The sequence below is a fragment of the Pocillopora verrucosa genome, chromosome 7, assembly GCF_036669915.1.
Source record: "Pocillopora verrucosa isolate sample1 chromosome 7, ASM3666991v2, whole genome shotgun sequence".
Taxonomy (NCBI): Eukaryota; Metazoa; Cnidaria; class Anthozoa; order Scleractinia; family Pocilloporidae; genus Pocillopora; species Pocillopora verrucosa.
The window spans coordinates 2,631,527-2,650,167 of record NC_089318.1 but is presented as its reverse complement, the minus strand read 5'-3'; the positions used below and the strand labels follow the sequence as shown (position 1 = coordinate 2,650,167).

General features: G+C 37.3%; 2 protein-coding genes across 2 annotated transcripts; both read left to right on the top strand.

The window, feature by feature from the left end:
• The first annotated feature begins 526 nt into the window (after positions 1-526).
• Positions 527-14,266, top strand: LOC131771931 (spermatogenesis-defective protein 39 homolog). The gene is made up of 20 exons (XM_059087798.2): positions 527-546; positions 638-672; positions 2,196-2,413; positions 3,529-3,636; positions 4,150-4,350; positions 5,655-5,737; positions 6,534-6,602; positions 7,098-7,190; positions 7,560-7,593; positions 8,384-8,486; positions 8,875-8,902; positions 9,397-9,470; positions 9,839-9,929; positions 10,541-10,675; positions 10,787-10,828; positions 11,194-11,283; positions 12,078-12,164; positions 12,862-12,951; positions 13,346-13,450; positions 13,886-14,266. The coding sequence occupies exons 1-20, from the start codon at positions 529-531 to the stop codon at positions 13,904-13,906; spliced, it is 1,725 nt and encodes a 574-aa protein (XP_058943781.2). The 5' UTR covers positions 527-528; the 3' UTR covers positions 13,907-14,266.
• A 687-nt stretch (positions 14,267-14,953) lies between these two features.
• On the top strand, positions 14,954-18,262 carry LOC131771940 (uncharacterized). Its single transcript, XM_059087812.2, has 2 exons — positions 14,954-15,074; positions 16,702-18,262. Exon 2 carries the CDS (start codon positions 16,710-16,712, stop codon positions 18,234-18,236), a length of 1,527 nt encoding a protein of 508 aa, XP_058943795.2. The 5' UTR covers positions 14,954-15,074; positions 16,702-16,709; the 3' UTR covers positions 18,237-18,262.
• The last annotated feature ends 379 nt before the right edge of the window (positions 18,263-18,641 follow it).

Genomic DNA, 18,641 nt, shown 5'->3' with positions numbered 1-18,641 from the left:
CTGCCACACAATGCTCATGATGTTAGTTGAGAGAATTTGGTATTGGATCAACTAATAATCCCCTAATTGATATTTGACTTTATTCTCATCACTTCTCTGCTCGATATTGTATTGATATTGTAAGGAGAAATTCTCTTTTGGTCACTGCTGGAGGTTCAGGGTTAAAAAGGAATTCTGGAATTAAAAAAATATATTATTTGCCATTAAAAAAGGGGAACTAATCTCGTTACTTAATGTGGTTGTGTTTATAATCGCACAAACAAAGTCACAATTTTTTTTTTCCAAAATTTTGTTGCAAAGATATCAAATGAATCCAGTAGCTCGCCTGATTATTCAGATGGAATTTGGGAAATCCCTTCCGATCACTGCTCTTTGCAGGTGCAATCAAGTTCGTCTATTGATAAAGATTCAAGAGGTTTTGGAGAGAGACACAACATTCAACTAGGGATATGAGGGGAAACAGTGGGTACGGGTACACTTTGTGGAAATAACACAACAGCATTACTTTGTTAAAACGGAAGTTTGATCATGGCGCGCTCGGCGGAGGTGAGGAACAACTTTCTTTGCAGTTCTTTTCAATTTAGAGTGGTGTGTTGTTCCATGAAGTTATTTAGTCTAAATCTTTTTGTATTTTTAGTCTCGAGGGATGAGTTTCCGGGAGCTAAGCTCAAAGTAAGTTCACCGGTTCTTTTTATCTTTTATCGAAGAGAGCCAGCTCTGCATTTTAATACCGGTACCCCAGCCCTGTTTGACGGCAGTATTGAAGGGGCTTGCTTTAGCGTCTGAACTTTTGTTCTAGCGCTCATTACTGGTGACTGGTTGCAGCAGAACTTAGTAGGTTTAGTAAAGTATCCACCAGATCTAATTGCTCGCGTACGATTGGTTCAAATCGGTCCAGAGACTGACATGGTCATGTCATGATGACAGCCAACTAGGGAATTTCCTCAATTGAATCACACAATCTTCAAAACCTTGTATTCCGTGCTAAAGTAAAGTCGAGTAAGGAGAGCATTTTCTCTTTTTTACAGAAGAAGAGACTTACTGTTTTCTCGAAAACGTCACTCTAAAAGTCAACATCTGTTTATGAGTATGTGTATGTGGGTGTTTGTGAATACTTTGTTCCCCTTACTACAAAAACATAATTGCAACATCTTCCATTTGACTTGGTAATATGCCTGTTGACTTCTCTAATCGGCTGAGAAGTGGCTAAACTTCAGAATACCCGGCCACTTTGGTCCGCCTCACTTACATGTGTCGGGAGGGTTTGAAGATCGAGGCATAACACAATAGACGCTATTCTTATTCAATGACATGTAAATGAGTGGCCGGGTATTCTGAAGTTGCTCCAGCATATTTGTTTTTACCCCCAATGGAAGAAAATTTTACATCTACAATTTTTGAGCTTTGTAAACTATCTTATTCAGGCTTGACTCTAAAACTAACTTGAAAAACTGAATCCGTTTGTTCCCCAAGTTTATGATAATTTTTTGCTAACTCCGTATGTCTTCACTGACACTGTCTTTATCAAACATTAAAATATTATGGCATAATGCTTTTGTTTGATTGCATGAGTGGATTTGTAATTGGCCATGTTGAAGACAATATTAGCCTATGCATGAATCAACCACTTTTGGTGGTTAGTAGTGAGAATTTGGTTCTAAGAATGGCTGGAACTGGGTCTAGTTACTGGATATAAATCCCTTCAACAGTTTTAACTCTCTTGTTTAATCTGAGAATGTAATCTCAAATGTCCAATTATTTTTTCCTGTGGAACTTGTAATTAAAAGTCTATGTGGATTCTGGACACAAAAATTTTGTAGCTTTTATATTCTTTTAACCCACAGATTAGGTGTAATTTTGGTGAGCAAGTGCTCAGTATTTTCTTGGTGAAAATTATAGCTGCTGTCTTTGATTTTTACGACAGTGAAAAGGTGTGGAGAGGAAGAAATTAAATTTGTAATAAGGTGGGGAGCAATGGTCTCAAAGAATGATAAGGGAGGGGTGGGGTAATAAAGAGAACCTCTACCTGCCCCCTTCCCCCTCAGTAGCTCTTAATCAAACATGGCTGATCAAAAAAAACAATTGCAAGCTTGATCATGAAATGTTAGCTTGCCTTATAAGATGCCTGCACTGCAGGCTACATTGCACATATTATCAAATGCCTGATGATCAAAAATTGGTTTTTTATTATTCAGTGAAGAGTCTTTTGATTTGTATTGGGAAGGCGAAGAGGACAAAAAGCAAAGGCCAAATCTATTTGATGATGATGATGAGTCATCTTTTGGCTGGATCGACTCAGAGGAAGTGGCTGACTTCAGGAAGCAGTCTCGTTGTTTAGCAAGCAATGATGATGATGATGATGATGAGGAACTTGGTGAAGCATGGGGTGGGGTAGAGTACAGTTTGAATCCAGGTATGATGTCACAAAAGAAGTGATGTAATGAATATTATAATAATTGGGTTTGGTGGACCTTGACCACTTTTACAGTCCTTTATACTGAAATTAACATCAGTATCCACATTCTCTATACTCTGCTCTATATATTTCCTTTATTACTGACAAAGAGATTTCATGTAACAATCAAAGCTTCTTAGGTTTGTGATTGTTTCCTTTATTCTTACAGTGTTAGGGATCAAATGATTCGCCAGTATTATTGTCAGGAGAAATTAGATGCTGATCACTTTTAGAGTTTATAGGATCAAAAATAACTAATTTTGTGACTCAGAGCTGGGATATGGTCAGGCAAAAAATAACAGTAAGTTACCAGAAAACTGACAACAAATCTTAGTAAGGAATTTACAAAACTGCCTTGTAACAGTTTTTAAAGTTGAAGCCTTCATACTCAGACAGTCAAGAAGAAAGAGAAAAACTTACATGCAAGAAAACCACATGATATCAGTGATGCTTTATACATTCAAATGATCAAATGTTCTGAAAAAAATTTTTTCTTTCAGCATTGTGGTGCTAACCCACTGAACTCACTCCCTGAAGACATTCAATTGTGGGAATCTTAACCATCATTCAAAACCAAAATTAATGCCCACAACTTCTCACTATCTCAGATTCTAATGATAATTTCTTTTAACATTTAAATGTACTTTTTAAAATAATTTAGATTTTAAATTCAGTATTGGACTAACCACATGCCCCTTGTGTAAATCAATTTAGTTGATGGGGCTAGTGTGTTTTAAATAGAGTCTTGTAATTACTTAATCTCAGTTTAATATCAGGCTATAAATGCTTGGTAATAAAAACAGTTCCTTAATTGACAGTTGGACTTGGTTGCCAAATTTGAGACTTAAAAGTACAAATTCAGTTACCAAGATCTATTATCACAGGCTATTATTGGTCATTCCACTGCTATGACGTTTTACCAGGGCTTGGAAAAAATACTCTGCAACTTGCAAATATCCACATATTATATGTTAAAACCATTAAAAAAGGAATACTTATTATATGAAATTTTCTAATACTTATCAGAGTTATTTGCTCATATTTGATTAAATTTATTGATATTGTTTTAACAGTGTCAAAGACTCGCTCAAATTCAGCTGCTCAATCAGTGCGAGTCCACCCACAGTCTTCAGCCATGTCCAGCAATAAGAATGCCAGTAAACAAAGTTCATCTTTCGAAGGTGTGTAGACTGAATTGTTTTATCACAAACTGCTAAATTTGTATTTTGTATTATGTTAAAAATATATGATCATCCAGTAGATTAAAATTGATTATACAGAAAAGTAAACATTTTGGATTTAAAAACCATTGATTTAGAGCATGTGAGAACTTTGAACTGTAAGTCTCAAAGGAGCATTTTATTTTTGATACTCTGATACTCTACTGTAATTAAGTTCTCCATATTAAACTTGTTGCAAGGTGATAAAAGAAATGTAAACAAAGGTAACAAATCTGTTACATATTTGCCTTCCATGATTGCTTATCACCTACTGGTTTTTAGAGGATTTCAACTCATGGAAAAGTTGAATTGGATTGGCTGCAAACTCTGAGGGAAAGTGAAGATTATAATTACTAACTAATGCAGCTTATCAAGTACTGCGCATTGGACAGGAGAAATAACAAATTTTTTCCATTAATTTTTAGTTGTCGACATTTATTAATAGTGAGTTACTTTGATCTATGTTACTGGTAGGTACAAAATCTCAAACCCCACCAAAAAGACCACCAGCTCTATCTGCACAGCGAGTGATAACCACCTCATCATCCTCTGTAACTACTACATCTTCATCATCCTCATCAGTCTCACTGTCAGCAGCAGCTGTGAGAAACCAAACCTCCAAAGTAACAACCACTCAAGCTGCTTTGCATAGTGTGACATCATCAATAAAAGATGGTAAATGGCTGGATTTTTTTTTTATGTGCAGTATCCTACTCAGTACATATACAATATTGACCAAGCGTGAGGTCAAGATGGTTGGATATTGGCCAAATTCTTTTTTTGTTTGTTTTTTTTTTTTAAGCCAAAGTTGATGTCCATATAAATGCATCAAGAATTAGCTTGTTCAAACAAGCTTGTTCAATCAAGTATTTGGCTTTACTTATTATTATGAATCAAGAAGGACTTGTTTATTTCAAGACCCTGCAAAGAAAGCCCACTGTGTTTGTAGCACTGACAATAAACCCACAAGAGTCTTTAATTTATGTTTTCTAAATGTTTTGACTGTCTCTTGCTTGTTGATCTTCTTGTAACTCCATCACTGAAATTGTCCAAAAATTATGCACTTTGTAAATGCACTCCATGCACTTTCTTGCACTGGATTAAAAGAAGCATTCTGAAGCAGGAAAGATGGGCCCATCTTGCCTGCTTGGGTAGCGGCAATCAGAACACAGGAATAGCTCCATATTGCAGCCATATAATAAAGTGCTGCCAGTCTAATAATTAAATCAAATTTTGAGCAAGCCTTATTTTTGAAAGTCATTTCACTTCCTTAAAATTTGTAAAGTTGGAGTTGCATCCAAGTGGCTTCATGAGCTGACAGTGTTGTCTTTGGGCATGATAGTTGTAGCATTTATGACATTTGTATCGTGGTTGGGAGGGCACAAACTGTCAAACAATATAAAAGTAGACATCATTGACTGTCATGCAGTTTGGACATACTCTAAATCAACTGTGATTGTAATAATTTACTGTGGAAGAAACCTGAGTATTTGACAAATGTTTGATAAATGATAATGCTAAGGAGTAGAAAGTGGGCAAGAGAATGAGAGGATGAAGAATGGTGAAGATAGTAAGTACAAAATGTGATTGGTTGAATCAAGGGATGATGACACTAATTTTTAAAGTGTGGAAAACAAAAGAAACATATTTGCTCCTTAGTGATGATTTTGAGCTACAAACGAGAAAACAAGTAAAAACTTCAACTGCATTCCTGTTAGCTGCCCAAGCACATTGTCTGATCAGACATTACAAACATAATAGGCAATGATTGATCAGAAGCTGAAATCAGCAAATGATCTCAACTCATTTCAATAATTGTTTGATTATAAAGGAAAAGCAGAGTTGTGAACGCCTACCTAACATCTTGACAAATGTAACAAAAAGCTTTATTATATAATAATTACATATTGCTTAATTACTAAACGTGTAGAATGTTGATGTTTTTTATTATGATCATGTTTTACTCTTTTGTCATTCAGTTATCAGCAATGCCCCTCAAGTCTCTGTCATGGAATATAAAAGACTTGAAGCTGAAGTTAATCGGCTGAAGAAAGATCTACAGGTTAGAATTAGACTTGGCCATGAATGGCTGGTTCCTGTTGTGGACATTTCTTTTTACCATGGTGCAAATATCCTCTTCTCAAATATGGGAGGATTATGTAATGAACAAGTAATGGGTTCCTAGATTTTGTGTCATTTGTAGCAATAATGATCTAGCATGATGAACTCTGATAGCTACAGATATGTTTTAGTTGGATGAAAGGAAAAAAAATACATATTAATACCAACGAAAACAAACACACAGACAAACAAACAGGATTGGTAACTGAAGAAAATTACCAAACTCAGTACTTGAGGTCTGCCAACATGACAACCAAAGAAGTTGGTGGGGAAAAAAAGACAAATATAGAAAATTTGGAATGGGGTGGGGTAGGGTGGGGTGGGAAGAACTTGAGAACCTGGAGGAAAACAGTCAGAGCAATTTTTAAGACAAGAACTGAAAACAAACTCAATCAAGAGATCAAGGAGTTAAAACCAGGCTATAGCATTGGAAACTATAAAACTCTCTCACAATTATAGCATACTTCCTCTTGCTAACCTTTTCACTCCATGGATCTCAACAGTATTTCTTCTTACTTTCTTCCCTCCGTCTTTCATAATGTTGCTTCTGAGATGTTGTTGTTAAGTCAATATTGATATTATTTTTTATTCTTATCTCCTGCCTAGTTTGGAATTTTATTTATATTTTAGGGAATAATTAGTTACAGAACATTCAGGAGAATTTGGGAACACATTTGTCGTACTTAGGATTGCTAATTGTCTCCTGCATTGACAGTTTTGTGAACTTTAAACTGCAGGTGGCACAAAGAGATAAAACAGCAGTGCCTTCAGTTCAAGAGACTGTTAGAAGAATTATTCGCGGGGAGGTAAGATTCATAATATTATTGTTACATTGGATTCTTTCAATAACTAGACTTCTTTCAGATAGATTTGTCTTTTCAAAGCTGTTTTTCACTAGTAGTGGTTAGTAACTTACTTGCCGAGAAGCATTCAGTTTTAAAGAACCAAAAGTAGCATTGATAATGATTTTGAAGTGTTCACACCATTGAATTTTTGAAACTTCACTTTCATCGATCAAAAGTTAATTTTGTGGACATGGGCTGTGCCTGAAACAAATGAAAGATTTAAATCTTGACTTTAAAGGAACTTCTTGCTTATGTAAACTGAACTTGTCTCCATGGTGCCATACAGTTCTAAGGAAATTTTTTTTCCAAATTTTTTTTCCTGATGATAAATTGGCTTTCTGCTTATTTTATCACACAAGGAATATGGTTTAGAGGGGGTGGGGAGGGGGAAGAATTTGATGATGATCTGATGCAACAGTACATCATTGCTACAACTGCCTTTTTTTTCTCTTTTAGCCCTATAACCTTGGAGTTTATAAGTCACTAAAAGACAAATTGGATCTCCTGGACTATGCCATTAAAAAGCATGATGGAAACGCAATAACTGCTGTAAGTAACATTGTTACTTTCTGATTAAAATCTTTATTCTTTGCTTCTTAACTTAATAAAATCCTTCTTTGCCTGATTATTTTCTTTGAGGGTCCTTTAAGGCATAGAAATTTGTTCAGTGGGTTTCCTTATGTGTTGGATGTAATGACATATGCATGTCAACCCACTACAACAAAACTTTTCCAAAAAAAGATCTATGACACGTATGCCATATATACCAAAGTTCCCTCTCCCCCCCCCCCCCTCCCCACTATGCTCCCCTCCTCTACCCACAAAATCTGGATTTTTCTATCATTAAAAGTTAAGGAACCTGTGGTTAAAGTGGGGTTTCTGTGGTAAGGATCACTGTCCCGTTTATTGATTTTTCAGGCGGTCTTGTTCTTGAGGAAATCAGTAAAACAACGTAAGTTTTTTTAAAAAAATTGTTTGCAAACCCTATTATAAGCATTGTTCATTGTTTGATGTGTGTTTTGTTTAAACTTATTCAATTAATTATATTTGTCTCTAATTCTGTTGATTGGTGGAATTAAAGCCAGCACAAATTAGCCCCAGTAGTTGAGCAGTTGATAAGATACCGTTAATATCATTTTCAAGGCTGTTGGACCGTAAGGTGTTTTGTTCAGTGCCACAAAGAGATGGAATGAAATCTTTAACGAGGGGGTGGGGTGGTGTTTAGGTTTTCATTTACTAACAGGAGGAATAGTAAAAATGAAAGAAAAGTAGTACTTCTGTTTTTTCTCAAAATGAGAACGGATGCATTCATTATACAGTACATACCCACGTAGCTTAAAAGCCTATTTACACGGTACGACTTTGTCGCATGCGACAAGCTTACGACAGGCCTACGACATGACTTAAGAGTCGTAAGCGAGTTGTAGGTTTGATTCACACGAAACAATTCGTGTCGTAAGCCTGTCGTAAGCTTGTCGCATGCGACAAAGTCGTACCGTGTAAATAGGCCCTAAGAAAGACATCATTAAAATAAACTTTTGCGTTTAACTGAAAATGTCTCCGATATACTCTCCCTATAAGACCACGTTTGTCCATACATTACGTTTGCAACGCATTATGCATGCGGGGCGACCTCCTCTTTGGCTAAAATAAATCCAGCCAATGACATCAGTGCTCGTTAAGGCAGCCGTAGTTCTTATACAACGAAGTTCCAGAATGCTGATTTGTACAATGTTTTCAAGGTATCCTTCATGATGAATTGACGACGCGTCCCAAAGCTGTACACCACTTGAGCAAATACCTGAGCGAACATTATGAGTATACTGAACTTACAGAGTTGTATCGGTATGTATCCAGGAATTTCATTAAAAACAATTACTGGCGGTCTACTACCGCTGTTAACCTTATAACTCTCATAAGTGACCAGGACAGAATGTCAGACAGAGTGTTGTTGCAAGGTGTTAGTAGATGATTTGTGTTCAGTATTGGTTTTAGAATCGCTAACTCTGTAGTTTAACTACTCATTGATAACGTCACAATCCTATCAGGTCAAGTAAAGTGGAGGTTGTTTTGTTTTGTTTTTTTATTTTTCAGTAGCAGAGATTATTAATTTGATGAAACAACTATCAATTGCAATTTATAAATCTCATCCCTTTCCTCTCTCAAGCTCTCTGTGTTTTTGACCGGGTCAACATCTGTTTGAAAATGTTGCTTTTGTTGTTGTTTATTGTAGATCTGTTGGTAAATACGAGGAGGCAGCGGTAAGTGACAAGAAGATTATCAGAAAAAGCCTGAATAGGGACTGTAGTCATCACTGTTCGTTTATTTCATTTGTATCGTCTTCATACATAGGAGACGCGGTTATCTGACGGATAACACGCCAGTTGTTTGAAGGATGGATAACGCTATTTGTGTTAACTCTAGTCCGCTGGATTATCTAACGGATAACACGCTAGTTGTTTTAAGGATGGATAACGCTATTTGTGTTAACTCTAATCCGCTGGATAGCAATTAATCCTTTGGATAGCGTTATCCGTCTTTTGAACAACTGGGCCCGGGTTGAGAGGCATGGGTTCGAAACCAGACTGGGTCATTATGTTGTGTTCTTGGGAAAGATGTTTCACTCCTACAGTTCCTATTCATGGAAATTGCGGAATGCTCCGGCTTGATCAGGGCCGCTTGCGTTGAAGAGGATTTTACATTGATCTAACCTTGCATTGATAATGACTATTTTGCCGGTCTGTTTCTCTACCAGATGCTTCAATTTAAACAGGCCATTAAATCAAAAGACCCTGGTGTTAGATTAACCAAGCTTAAATACGTTCTCAGGTAAATGTCTTAATTTTTTCCTTAAGAATTTCCAGTTCACTTCTAAAATACTCAATTTGTGTGGTTCATCGGGTTTTTTTGTTTGTCACATTTTGTTTGTCAAAAAAAAAAAAAAAACACCCACAAGGTAAGCGACAAGTAAAGGACAAAGACCTTCTTTGAACAAACTGAAGCTAGTTTCGTGCTGCACAGACTTACTTGTTATGCCAAGTAGCATTACTTTCGACTGTCAATAAAAGCATTCAGACAAAAACCTCCGTCTTCACACCTGCATTAGTGTTTTCAAAGTTTAGTTTCCATGACACCGTCCTTGTCACCTTAATTTTGATTTATCTTTAACTCATTTAAATGTTCATCTTCGTTTTCAGACATTATTTTGAAGGTCATCTCGAACTGGCCGAATATACGACTTATCTGACAGAATATGTTGATTTATTGGAGCAGCAATTACTCATTGAGGTAATTCTATGAAATCTTGAAGATAGAAGCTCGCTTTCATTGGCTGGTGCGTGTGTTTAGTTGAGAACATGCAAACACGATTGTTACTTTACGCTTGCTGTGTTTCTCAGAAATATTTTATAAAAGTAATAGAGGTCTTTCTCCATGTTTAATAGCCTAATCTAAACGCAAGGCTTTTGGGAGAATTCGAAAAAAAGTTAAGCAAACCGGGTTTGCATAACTTTCTCGAACTTTTTCAACCCCCCTTGTCTTAAGATGAGGTGATTTAAACATGGAAGCCCGCTGTTGCTAAAATACAGCAAACGTGTATTAATTACGGTGTCGAAAACTGCCTCAACCTGGTTTGATATAAAAGCACACATTTTTTGGAGGATGAAAATATTACCTCACGAAACTTAAAACTGAAAATTAAAGAAATAAAATTTTGTTTTGCGACGATCACAACAACCACAAAAGAATATAGAATTATCCGAATATGCTCTTGTGCTTTTGAACCCTACAACTGACTCATTTTCCTTGACGTCATTTTGACGTCTTAAAACCTGGAAAATAACCTTTTTCAGCTATCGTTTCTCCAGTTAGAAATCTCCCTTTTTTCTTTTGCCCTCCAGGACGCAGATTCCCGAGCTGAACGTGAACGAAAGAACCACGCGATGGTAGCGCACCCGAGGCAAGCTTCGTTACCGCTGTGCTCAGTGATTGTGACACTATACTACTGCTGTCGATATCATTTTGGAGAGCCCGAGGTATAAATTATTATAACAAGGACACATATACGATGTATTTTTTGTGTGTGATGAGTTAAATCTCCTTTTTATATTACACCTAATTATTTGTAATTGTTCTTTTTACTTAAGAGTGTTTTCACCAGTCCTATGGCTATTCGCGCTAGATTTAAGGTAAGTTCCAGACGCGATGGCCTGGTGCCCATACGTTGGACTCCGGGTCGAAAGGTGCAAAGTTTTTTTTTTCATGCAGTGAAGGCAGCTTTAAATGTTTGCCTTAGCTTGTAGTTTGCTCAAACAACAAACCCGTTAGTCAAATGACAAGCTTTTCGATAAATGCTATCAGCGCACGAATGTAATAAACCCGTTTGGGAAATTCTTCATGAGCGTGCTGTGGGTTTGCGTTCCTGTGCGTGTGGTACATGCGTGTGACTAATAACTTTTCTCTTTTGTTCTTTTTTTTCATTGCACTCAACTTGAAAGTTCTTCCTTAATCACTTTACGTTGACCTACCTTAATACTCTAATGATTTTCTATAGCTATCCGAAAAACAGTATGAATGGACAGCGTTATCTTCCCGAGCCAAGCTAAAACAATGGAAAGGCCTTGAACAGATGTTTACAGTAAAAGTACGTTTACAATATGGGGAAATAGCATTAATTCTCTTATGACTAAATTCGGCCATTATGAGCCGAAAGAAACCCAACTTATGTTAAGTACATAACTACAAAAACACAAGGTTTCGTATTTAAAGGAGATGTGCTACAACATTGTAGTCATTTTTTTCGATGCGAGGGAATAGAAAACACGGAAATGTTGACTATAAAGGTAGAAAAACGTCAAAATGAGAGGAATAAGCCAAAAAATGAATGACGATGGTCGAGCATGGAGAAGATTGATATGAATTGCCGAAAAACAGTAAACATTTCAGGCTCAATGTTTTTATTATGTAAAAAGAGCAGATTGTATGAGCTGAGCTGGGAAACAGACTCCCTTTTTTCAGCGTCAGTCTGGACTAAGGAATGGCGCAGTGGTGAGAAGTCTCTGTTCCTGCCGTTGTAGCCTGGGTGTGAATTTTCATACTTGGCATAACTTTCAGGTTGAGTTTGTTGTTGGTCCCAGCCTTTGTACCAAGTCTTTTCTTCAGCCTTTTCAGTTCCCCCCCTGCAGAAAAAAGGCTACATTTCATGTCATAATAACTACTTATTATAACTACTACGAAGGTGCCATTGCGTCATTCCCTTGCATTTATTTTTCAAAAATTTTCTTTGAATTTTACTTTAAAGCTTTATTATGCAGCTAAGCCGGTTTAAGCTGCTTGCAACAGACCCCAAGATATCCACAAATCGGTCCAAGTTGCCTGTATTAGCGAATGACTAATTGTTTGCGCGTTTGACCAATTGCTTTTGTGTTTATATTTTAGGGATGGTTAGGTAAAGTTAAAATGAAATCAGCAATAGGATTCACTCAAGTCGTCGAGTTGCTTCATCAACACGGTGCGACTGAACAGGTATTACAATAAATAGATAAATAACAAAGTAACGTCGCGTCAAGGAAATTACTGGTAAATTTAGTTTTGTAATGTTAAAAAGAGACCAAAATTATTGGCTTTAACTGTGCAGCTACTTGTTTTTGGATCTCTTTTTGGAACGAGGTTCGTACGAGACATCACTGTATATTATGAATGAACCAGTTGAACTGCTAGACTCTCACACTGGCGTATGGCATTTTTAATTGATCGCTGAGAAGATTCCTTTGCCGCAGTGTCAGTGTACAACGGAATTTTTAGTTTGAATTTGTCAAAGGCATGATTGTGACAGATGAGTGGCTTGTCGGCGCAAAACCTGTCGAGAGAGCTAACCAAAAGTTTCTTTTATTTTGGATACAGTGTGGTGCATCGCACTTTCCCTCTTTCATCTTTCAAATTGGCTGAGTACAAAGGCTATCCCTATGGATGGTCAGTCCACCACGGGGAAACCCTTCACGGTATTTCGTCACGCTTTTGCTGAAAACACAGCTCGCATTTCTATGTTTAGAGAGGTAGAACGAGTGAGGAAAAAATTTCCGCAGTGTTCTCCTATTGACCCTAATTACTGCTCTCACTAGGATCTGTTGACTTTGAGTTGCGCTAACTTTCTTCCGGTCATAACTCCCACACTATGTGAATTATAATGCCTTATTTACCCTCCTTTATTTCTTTATTACAGGTGTTAAACACTTACCTTAACTTGATTGATGATCTTAACCAACGGCTTTCAGCAGCGACGAAAACAAAATGCCATCGTGCAGCTATTGAGGTGACGTTGTCTTTTAAATCGTTTTCCAGCTTATTTAGTTGAAACTAGGAAGGAAAGAAACTAAATAAAATTGATAAGGTCGTCCGATGAGTGTGTGATAACAAAAAAGAACTCGAATATCACATCCTTTGGCTAATTGGCTCAGCAGAAATTCATTGTTTCCCCTCCCCAAAATATTCCACAGTTCCCCGTGGTCCAGTTTCCTTGTTACTTAAAACACCTGGGGTGATCTTTTGAAGCTGTCAGTCCAAAACAAAATTTCGCTATTTATAACTAGAGAAATCTCATATTTGTGCCCTGGTTGATGAAAAGCTCCCCTTTTACTACTTGCTTGCCTTTCATGACAATGCTTTGATATGGAAGACTCAAACGTATCTATATACATATGTTACAGACCTTAGTTGCGATGAAGGATCGCCAACAGCTTGAAAAATACAGAAATCAGCTGAAAGGAACCGCGCCCGAACAAGCCATAATCTCAGAATACCTAAAGAACTCTGTGAGTCCATATCTGCCTTTGATTCACTCAGCGTGTAGTTTTTTTCGCTTTGTTTTTACGGGCTTTTTTCGTAAAGCAAATAAATAAAGAAATTTCACACTTTTTTTTACACGTTATGAACCACATTTTAAAATGATATTATTATGATATTCTTGAAATGTCTTTATTTAAAAAGAAAGACATTTCAGGAAAAAACACATGTTCTCCCCCATCTTTATTGTGTTTTGTTTGTTCCTCGACTTCTTGTTTTCCTTTGCCTGTGCTCTTCATTTATCGCTATTTGATTGCATTCAGAAGCGCTTCTGAAGCTGGAACCCTCTTCAGTGTCAATGAATAAATACCCTTTTACATTCGAAGTCGATCGGTCGAATTCCTGTTAAGAATAAACCGTATTTGTTAAACTAATTTCTTCATCACCAATTTATTTCCTTACAGCAACTGCGATGGAAAAACTGAAGTCCAAGAAATTGAAGCTGGAAAATCAATCGTTACATTTTTTAGCCTAGGCGTCCACGTAATAAAACGGAGAGAAATGTATACGGCGCGATTGCAGCGGCGAAGTGAAAAAGCGAGAAAGATTTGGGTCTGGTCGGGTCGTGTCGTGTAACCCAAATCTCCCGCGCTTTTCACTCCGTCGCTACTATGGCGCCGTTAAATATTTCGCTCCGTTTAACCAAACAAACGCCTGGAACAAGGAATATATATAGCTAGAAAGATTTCAAATAATACAGTCACATTTAAAAAAGTGGAGTCGTTCAACGATAGCAACATGTCGTATGTTACCAATTTAAAATAAAAAACAACTGGTAGTTCTTATGTTGTAAACGTTTGTTTGTCAGTTTTTACCAAGACTCATCCAAGGCTCAATTTCCTCCTTCCAATTCTTCATTGCTACGCATGTCAACATTCGGAGAATCTGGAAAAAGCGCAATTAAACTAACTAAGGGTTCAGCGGATGGTTTTTTGTTTCATGTTGCGCCTCTCATGTCTCTATTAGTTTTATCTTCGAGCACGTTAAGAGAAAGATGTGCAAAACAAACAATAAAACAACAACAATAACAACAACAACAAAACACGCTTTAGCGCGAGTGATAGCAAAAATTTTATCCATAGCCGACAAAAGTTGACCGAATTAATGATGTGATCCAAAATCTGAATCTCTGAATGGATAGAATCCGTAATCCAGTCCGAAACTTCCGGTCGATGGTCGATAGTAGTTCAGATGGTCGATCCACGATCCATCGTTTTCTTCAAAACTTGGAAGGAAATCAATCGTGGCGCCGATGCCTACACCAGTGCAACTTCGCCTAAAGCTAATCACGTGTCGCGTCAAACAATAGACCCCTGAAATTCATAGAAATAGCACTAGAAGCGCAAACTTACAATTTCCAGGAACCCAGGATAATGGGTTCCTGCAATCTATCTATCTTTCACCCTCTACATCCGGTTCGGCGATAGCACGCGGATTGTCCTGGGAATGAGATCTCTTCGGCCCCAGGCTCCCAATAGTTTCCTGAGTACAAGATGGCTGATTACTCTCAAGAAAGTACAGCGATGTAACCCCGACAACATCCTTAAAACAGACGTGCTTCAGGAACTGAAGAATCAGCGTCGAATTGATCAGGTATATCCTGAACTCATTACGGAAAACTTAAACTACGTCACGTTAACATATGCGTCGTTAACCGTCTTGAAGCTAGATATTACATAACACGAGTTGTCCTCTGCAAGACGTAGTGTATTCCCAAAAATCATCTGAAGTAAACAAAAAAAACCAAACAAACTAAATGGGAGGCCACCTAATTACTAGTGTACATATTACTAGAGAGAAAGCATCAGGAACCCTCGGATACTGTCATTTGCGCAGGAATTTATTTTTGGTTAAACTTATATTGGACAAACTCGAAAGAGCTAGCTCGAGAGAAAAAAATATATTTTGTAAAATTGTTCGTCGTGCCCTCGTGCAAATTTTCTGTATATCGTGTCCCCCTCTGTTAGTAAATGTGCGTGTGCACTCAGCATACTCAAGACAAAACAATAAGTTTAGTTAGTGTGTTGTAAAGGACTAGCTCATGGTATATTTCTTTTTGAATTTACTTTAAAAGAATAATTTTGTGTGATGTTAGTTTTAAAAACGAAGTATTCCCTTTCCCCTTCTTTGAATGTAGCTTTTATTTGTAATGTAATCCCACATGTATGCGAAATATATACAGCAGAACTGCACAGCTGTAAAACTAAGTGGCAATGTAGAAACCAATCACTTGCAAGTTCTAAACAGTAGAACATAATGCACATGATGCATGATGCATGATGCTGAGAATGGCTCTGCATACAAAAGCGCTTGAGTTCTGCTGGTATGCTGTGATTTACTATCATAATGGTAACACAGTGAAATGTGATTTGTTATTCTCTTTCTGTAGTCATTATCAGATTGCCTACCTCAAAGGAAAACTTAAGCATGGCTGATAATTTAAGCAGGGCTGATTTTTTAAGCAGAGTTAGTGGAGAGAAACTTAGCAATTGGATTATTAGTTTTTTCTGACAAAATTTGTGTATTGTTTGCATTATGAAAAAAAAAATTGGGGTGAATTTATCCAATACCTACAACAACAGCATCAACAACAAATCTTTTATTGCTTGCAAATAGAGGTATTACAGTGAAATAATAAGAAAATTAAATTTAAGTACAGGCAGTTAGTTTGATCTTGAGGTTATCAAGTCAGCCCCTATCGAAATAATAATTCTCCTTACTATCTACCATACAATTCTTCTGATGTTAGTTTGGAGAATTTGGTATATGATCAACCAGTAATCCTCTTGATATTTTATTACTTTTGTAAGGAGGCAGTTTATTATCGCAAAGAGGGGCAAGAGAAAAAGAAAGCAGACTTGATAGATGATGTAGTATTACTTCATAAGACAGAAAGTAGAATTTCTATTTAAGATTCACTTCTTTGGCAAGAGAGAATGCATTTAGGTCTTTCAGGTAATGAAAATGTTGTGCGAGGCACAGATCTACAGTTTGTAGCTTACTCCTTTGTTTGTAACTTCAAGCTACAGAAGCTGGGATTAGATGAATCATGAATATTGATAAAAATTGTGTTTAGGGCTTGCTAATAAGGGCAGTAATCTTGAATCTGGCAGGCCCAAATGATTGTACATCCCACCCCTGATCAAGATAATAATGAGTGTACTTGTTGTTTACCACTACAGTTCTTTGGCTGACTAATGGTCCCATTTTCTGTTTACAGACAATAACATGAACTTGATAGCCCATCACAGCAGATATGCAGTGCCCTCGACCCTGCACAAAGTTGCATGCATCTGGAGGGTATTACCTACTGTTATACTCAAGACTTTTATACCTCATCAATACATTGTGACAAAAAACAGCTCAAATTTTTCATTGTATTCATCATTCAAATCTGCGAGTACCCAAAGTAAAGGGATGCAGCCACAGAATTGTTTACTGTCACAGGATCACCAACAGTTGACAGGAATACCAGCGTTTTATTTAAGAGAAAAAGAGGTAAATGAGAAGATTAAGTCCAAGCACACAGTTCAAGATCAGTTGGAATTTTATCAGTCATGGAAAGATCTGAAGTCTTTAGTGAACAGCATAACAGCACTTCATATGATCGCTAAAATTGTCAAGAAAAACCAGAGAGAAAGAGCGATTCTGCAGAAAGAAAGAGACAAGGAAATCAATGGTACAAAAAGTGCATACCATGAGATCCTAGATTTTATTTCTGATCAGATTATTTCCTGTAAAGGGCAAGGTCTATCGAATGTCATTTGGTCCTTAGGAGTAATTCAAGAAAAAGACCACCACCTGGGTAAGGTTTGTGAGGAAGAAATTCTATCGCGCGATATAACTGCCTTTCACCGAGCTGAGGTCTGTTGTCAGATTCTGCCGGGATGTGTTGGCTTGGAACTCAAACACTCGCTAGTTTTTAAACGCGTTGAGGAAGCCATATTGGCTGAGAAAATCAAGTTGCATCTTTGTGAAAATCGCCATATTTGCGCCATCTTGTCTTGTTTTACCGAGGTTGGTGGCGGAAGTTTAGAATTATTTGAAAAATTACAGGCGAACATTGTGGAGAGAGATTTTAGTTCGTTGCTCGTTGAACACCTTGATCAGATCTTGCACTGTTTTGCCATCAAGGGCATCTTCTCTGATCAGTTATTCAGCCAAGCAGAAGAAGAAATTCTGCTAGAGGGGTGCGGTAACTTTCGGATGATAGAACTCGTGAGCATTCCACGCGCGTTTGCAATTGCGGGTAGTGGAAGCGAACAACTCTTTGCAGCTTTCGAGGAAGAAATCTGTCGAAAACGAATCAAATATTTCCCATTATCTTGCCTATGTTGGATCACTTGGTCTTTTGCCATAAGAGGTTTCACGCAAAGTATGGTGTTTAAATATGCCGCTCACGCCATCTACAATCGAGGGGTGAAAAATCTCAAAAATAGTGGCCTTTCGCTGTGTCTGTATTCTTTCGTGTTGGCGGAAAGTCCTTCACGAGTTTTCGTAAAGGAATTAGGAAAAGAGCTTCTTTCTAGAGACTTGAGAATTTTCAAGGGTACCCAGCTGTGTCAACTGATGTGGGCTTGTTCAAAAGCCGAGTATTTAAACCCAGAATTACTTCAACGTTTGGAGGAAGAGATTCTCCAACGGAACTTGACACAGAAAGAGGAAACCATATTATCTGAAATTTTAGGCAACACTGTTAAGGAAGACAAAAATCCGCCTCCATATTTGCGTGAACTATGTATTTCATCAATATAGACAGCTGTTTGTATTAGTTCTTTTATTGAAGAGAAACAATTAACCTTCAGTAAATGTTATTACATGTGGTCTGAGGAAAAATATGATTGTTTATATTGCATTACCACCCGAGGCGAGTAAGAGCTGAGCGTTAAAGGCGATGGCGACTAGAAAAATTTTCCAGACACTTACGGCATGTGCAGACAAGAGCTACGAGGTGAAACTGAATCGAGTGCGCAAACTTGAGGCCTCTTGTTTTTCTTGCCGAACTTTCCTGGAAAAATAAACTTAAAAATAGCGTAAAAATTCCCGTTTCGACTGAAGTAGTTTGCTAAGCTCGCGACCAAACTGACTCGTCCTTAGTCAGCTTCATGCTAGGATCTTGTCTGGTATCACTATTTTCACGTAACATAACCTATTAATACT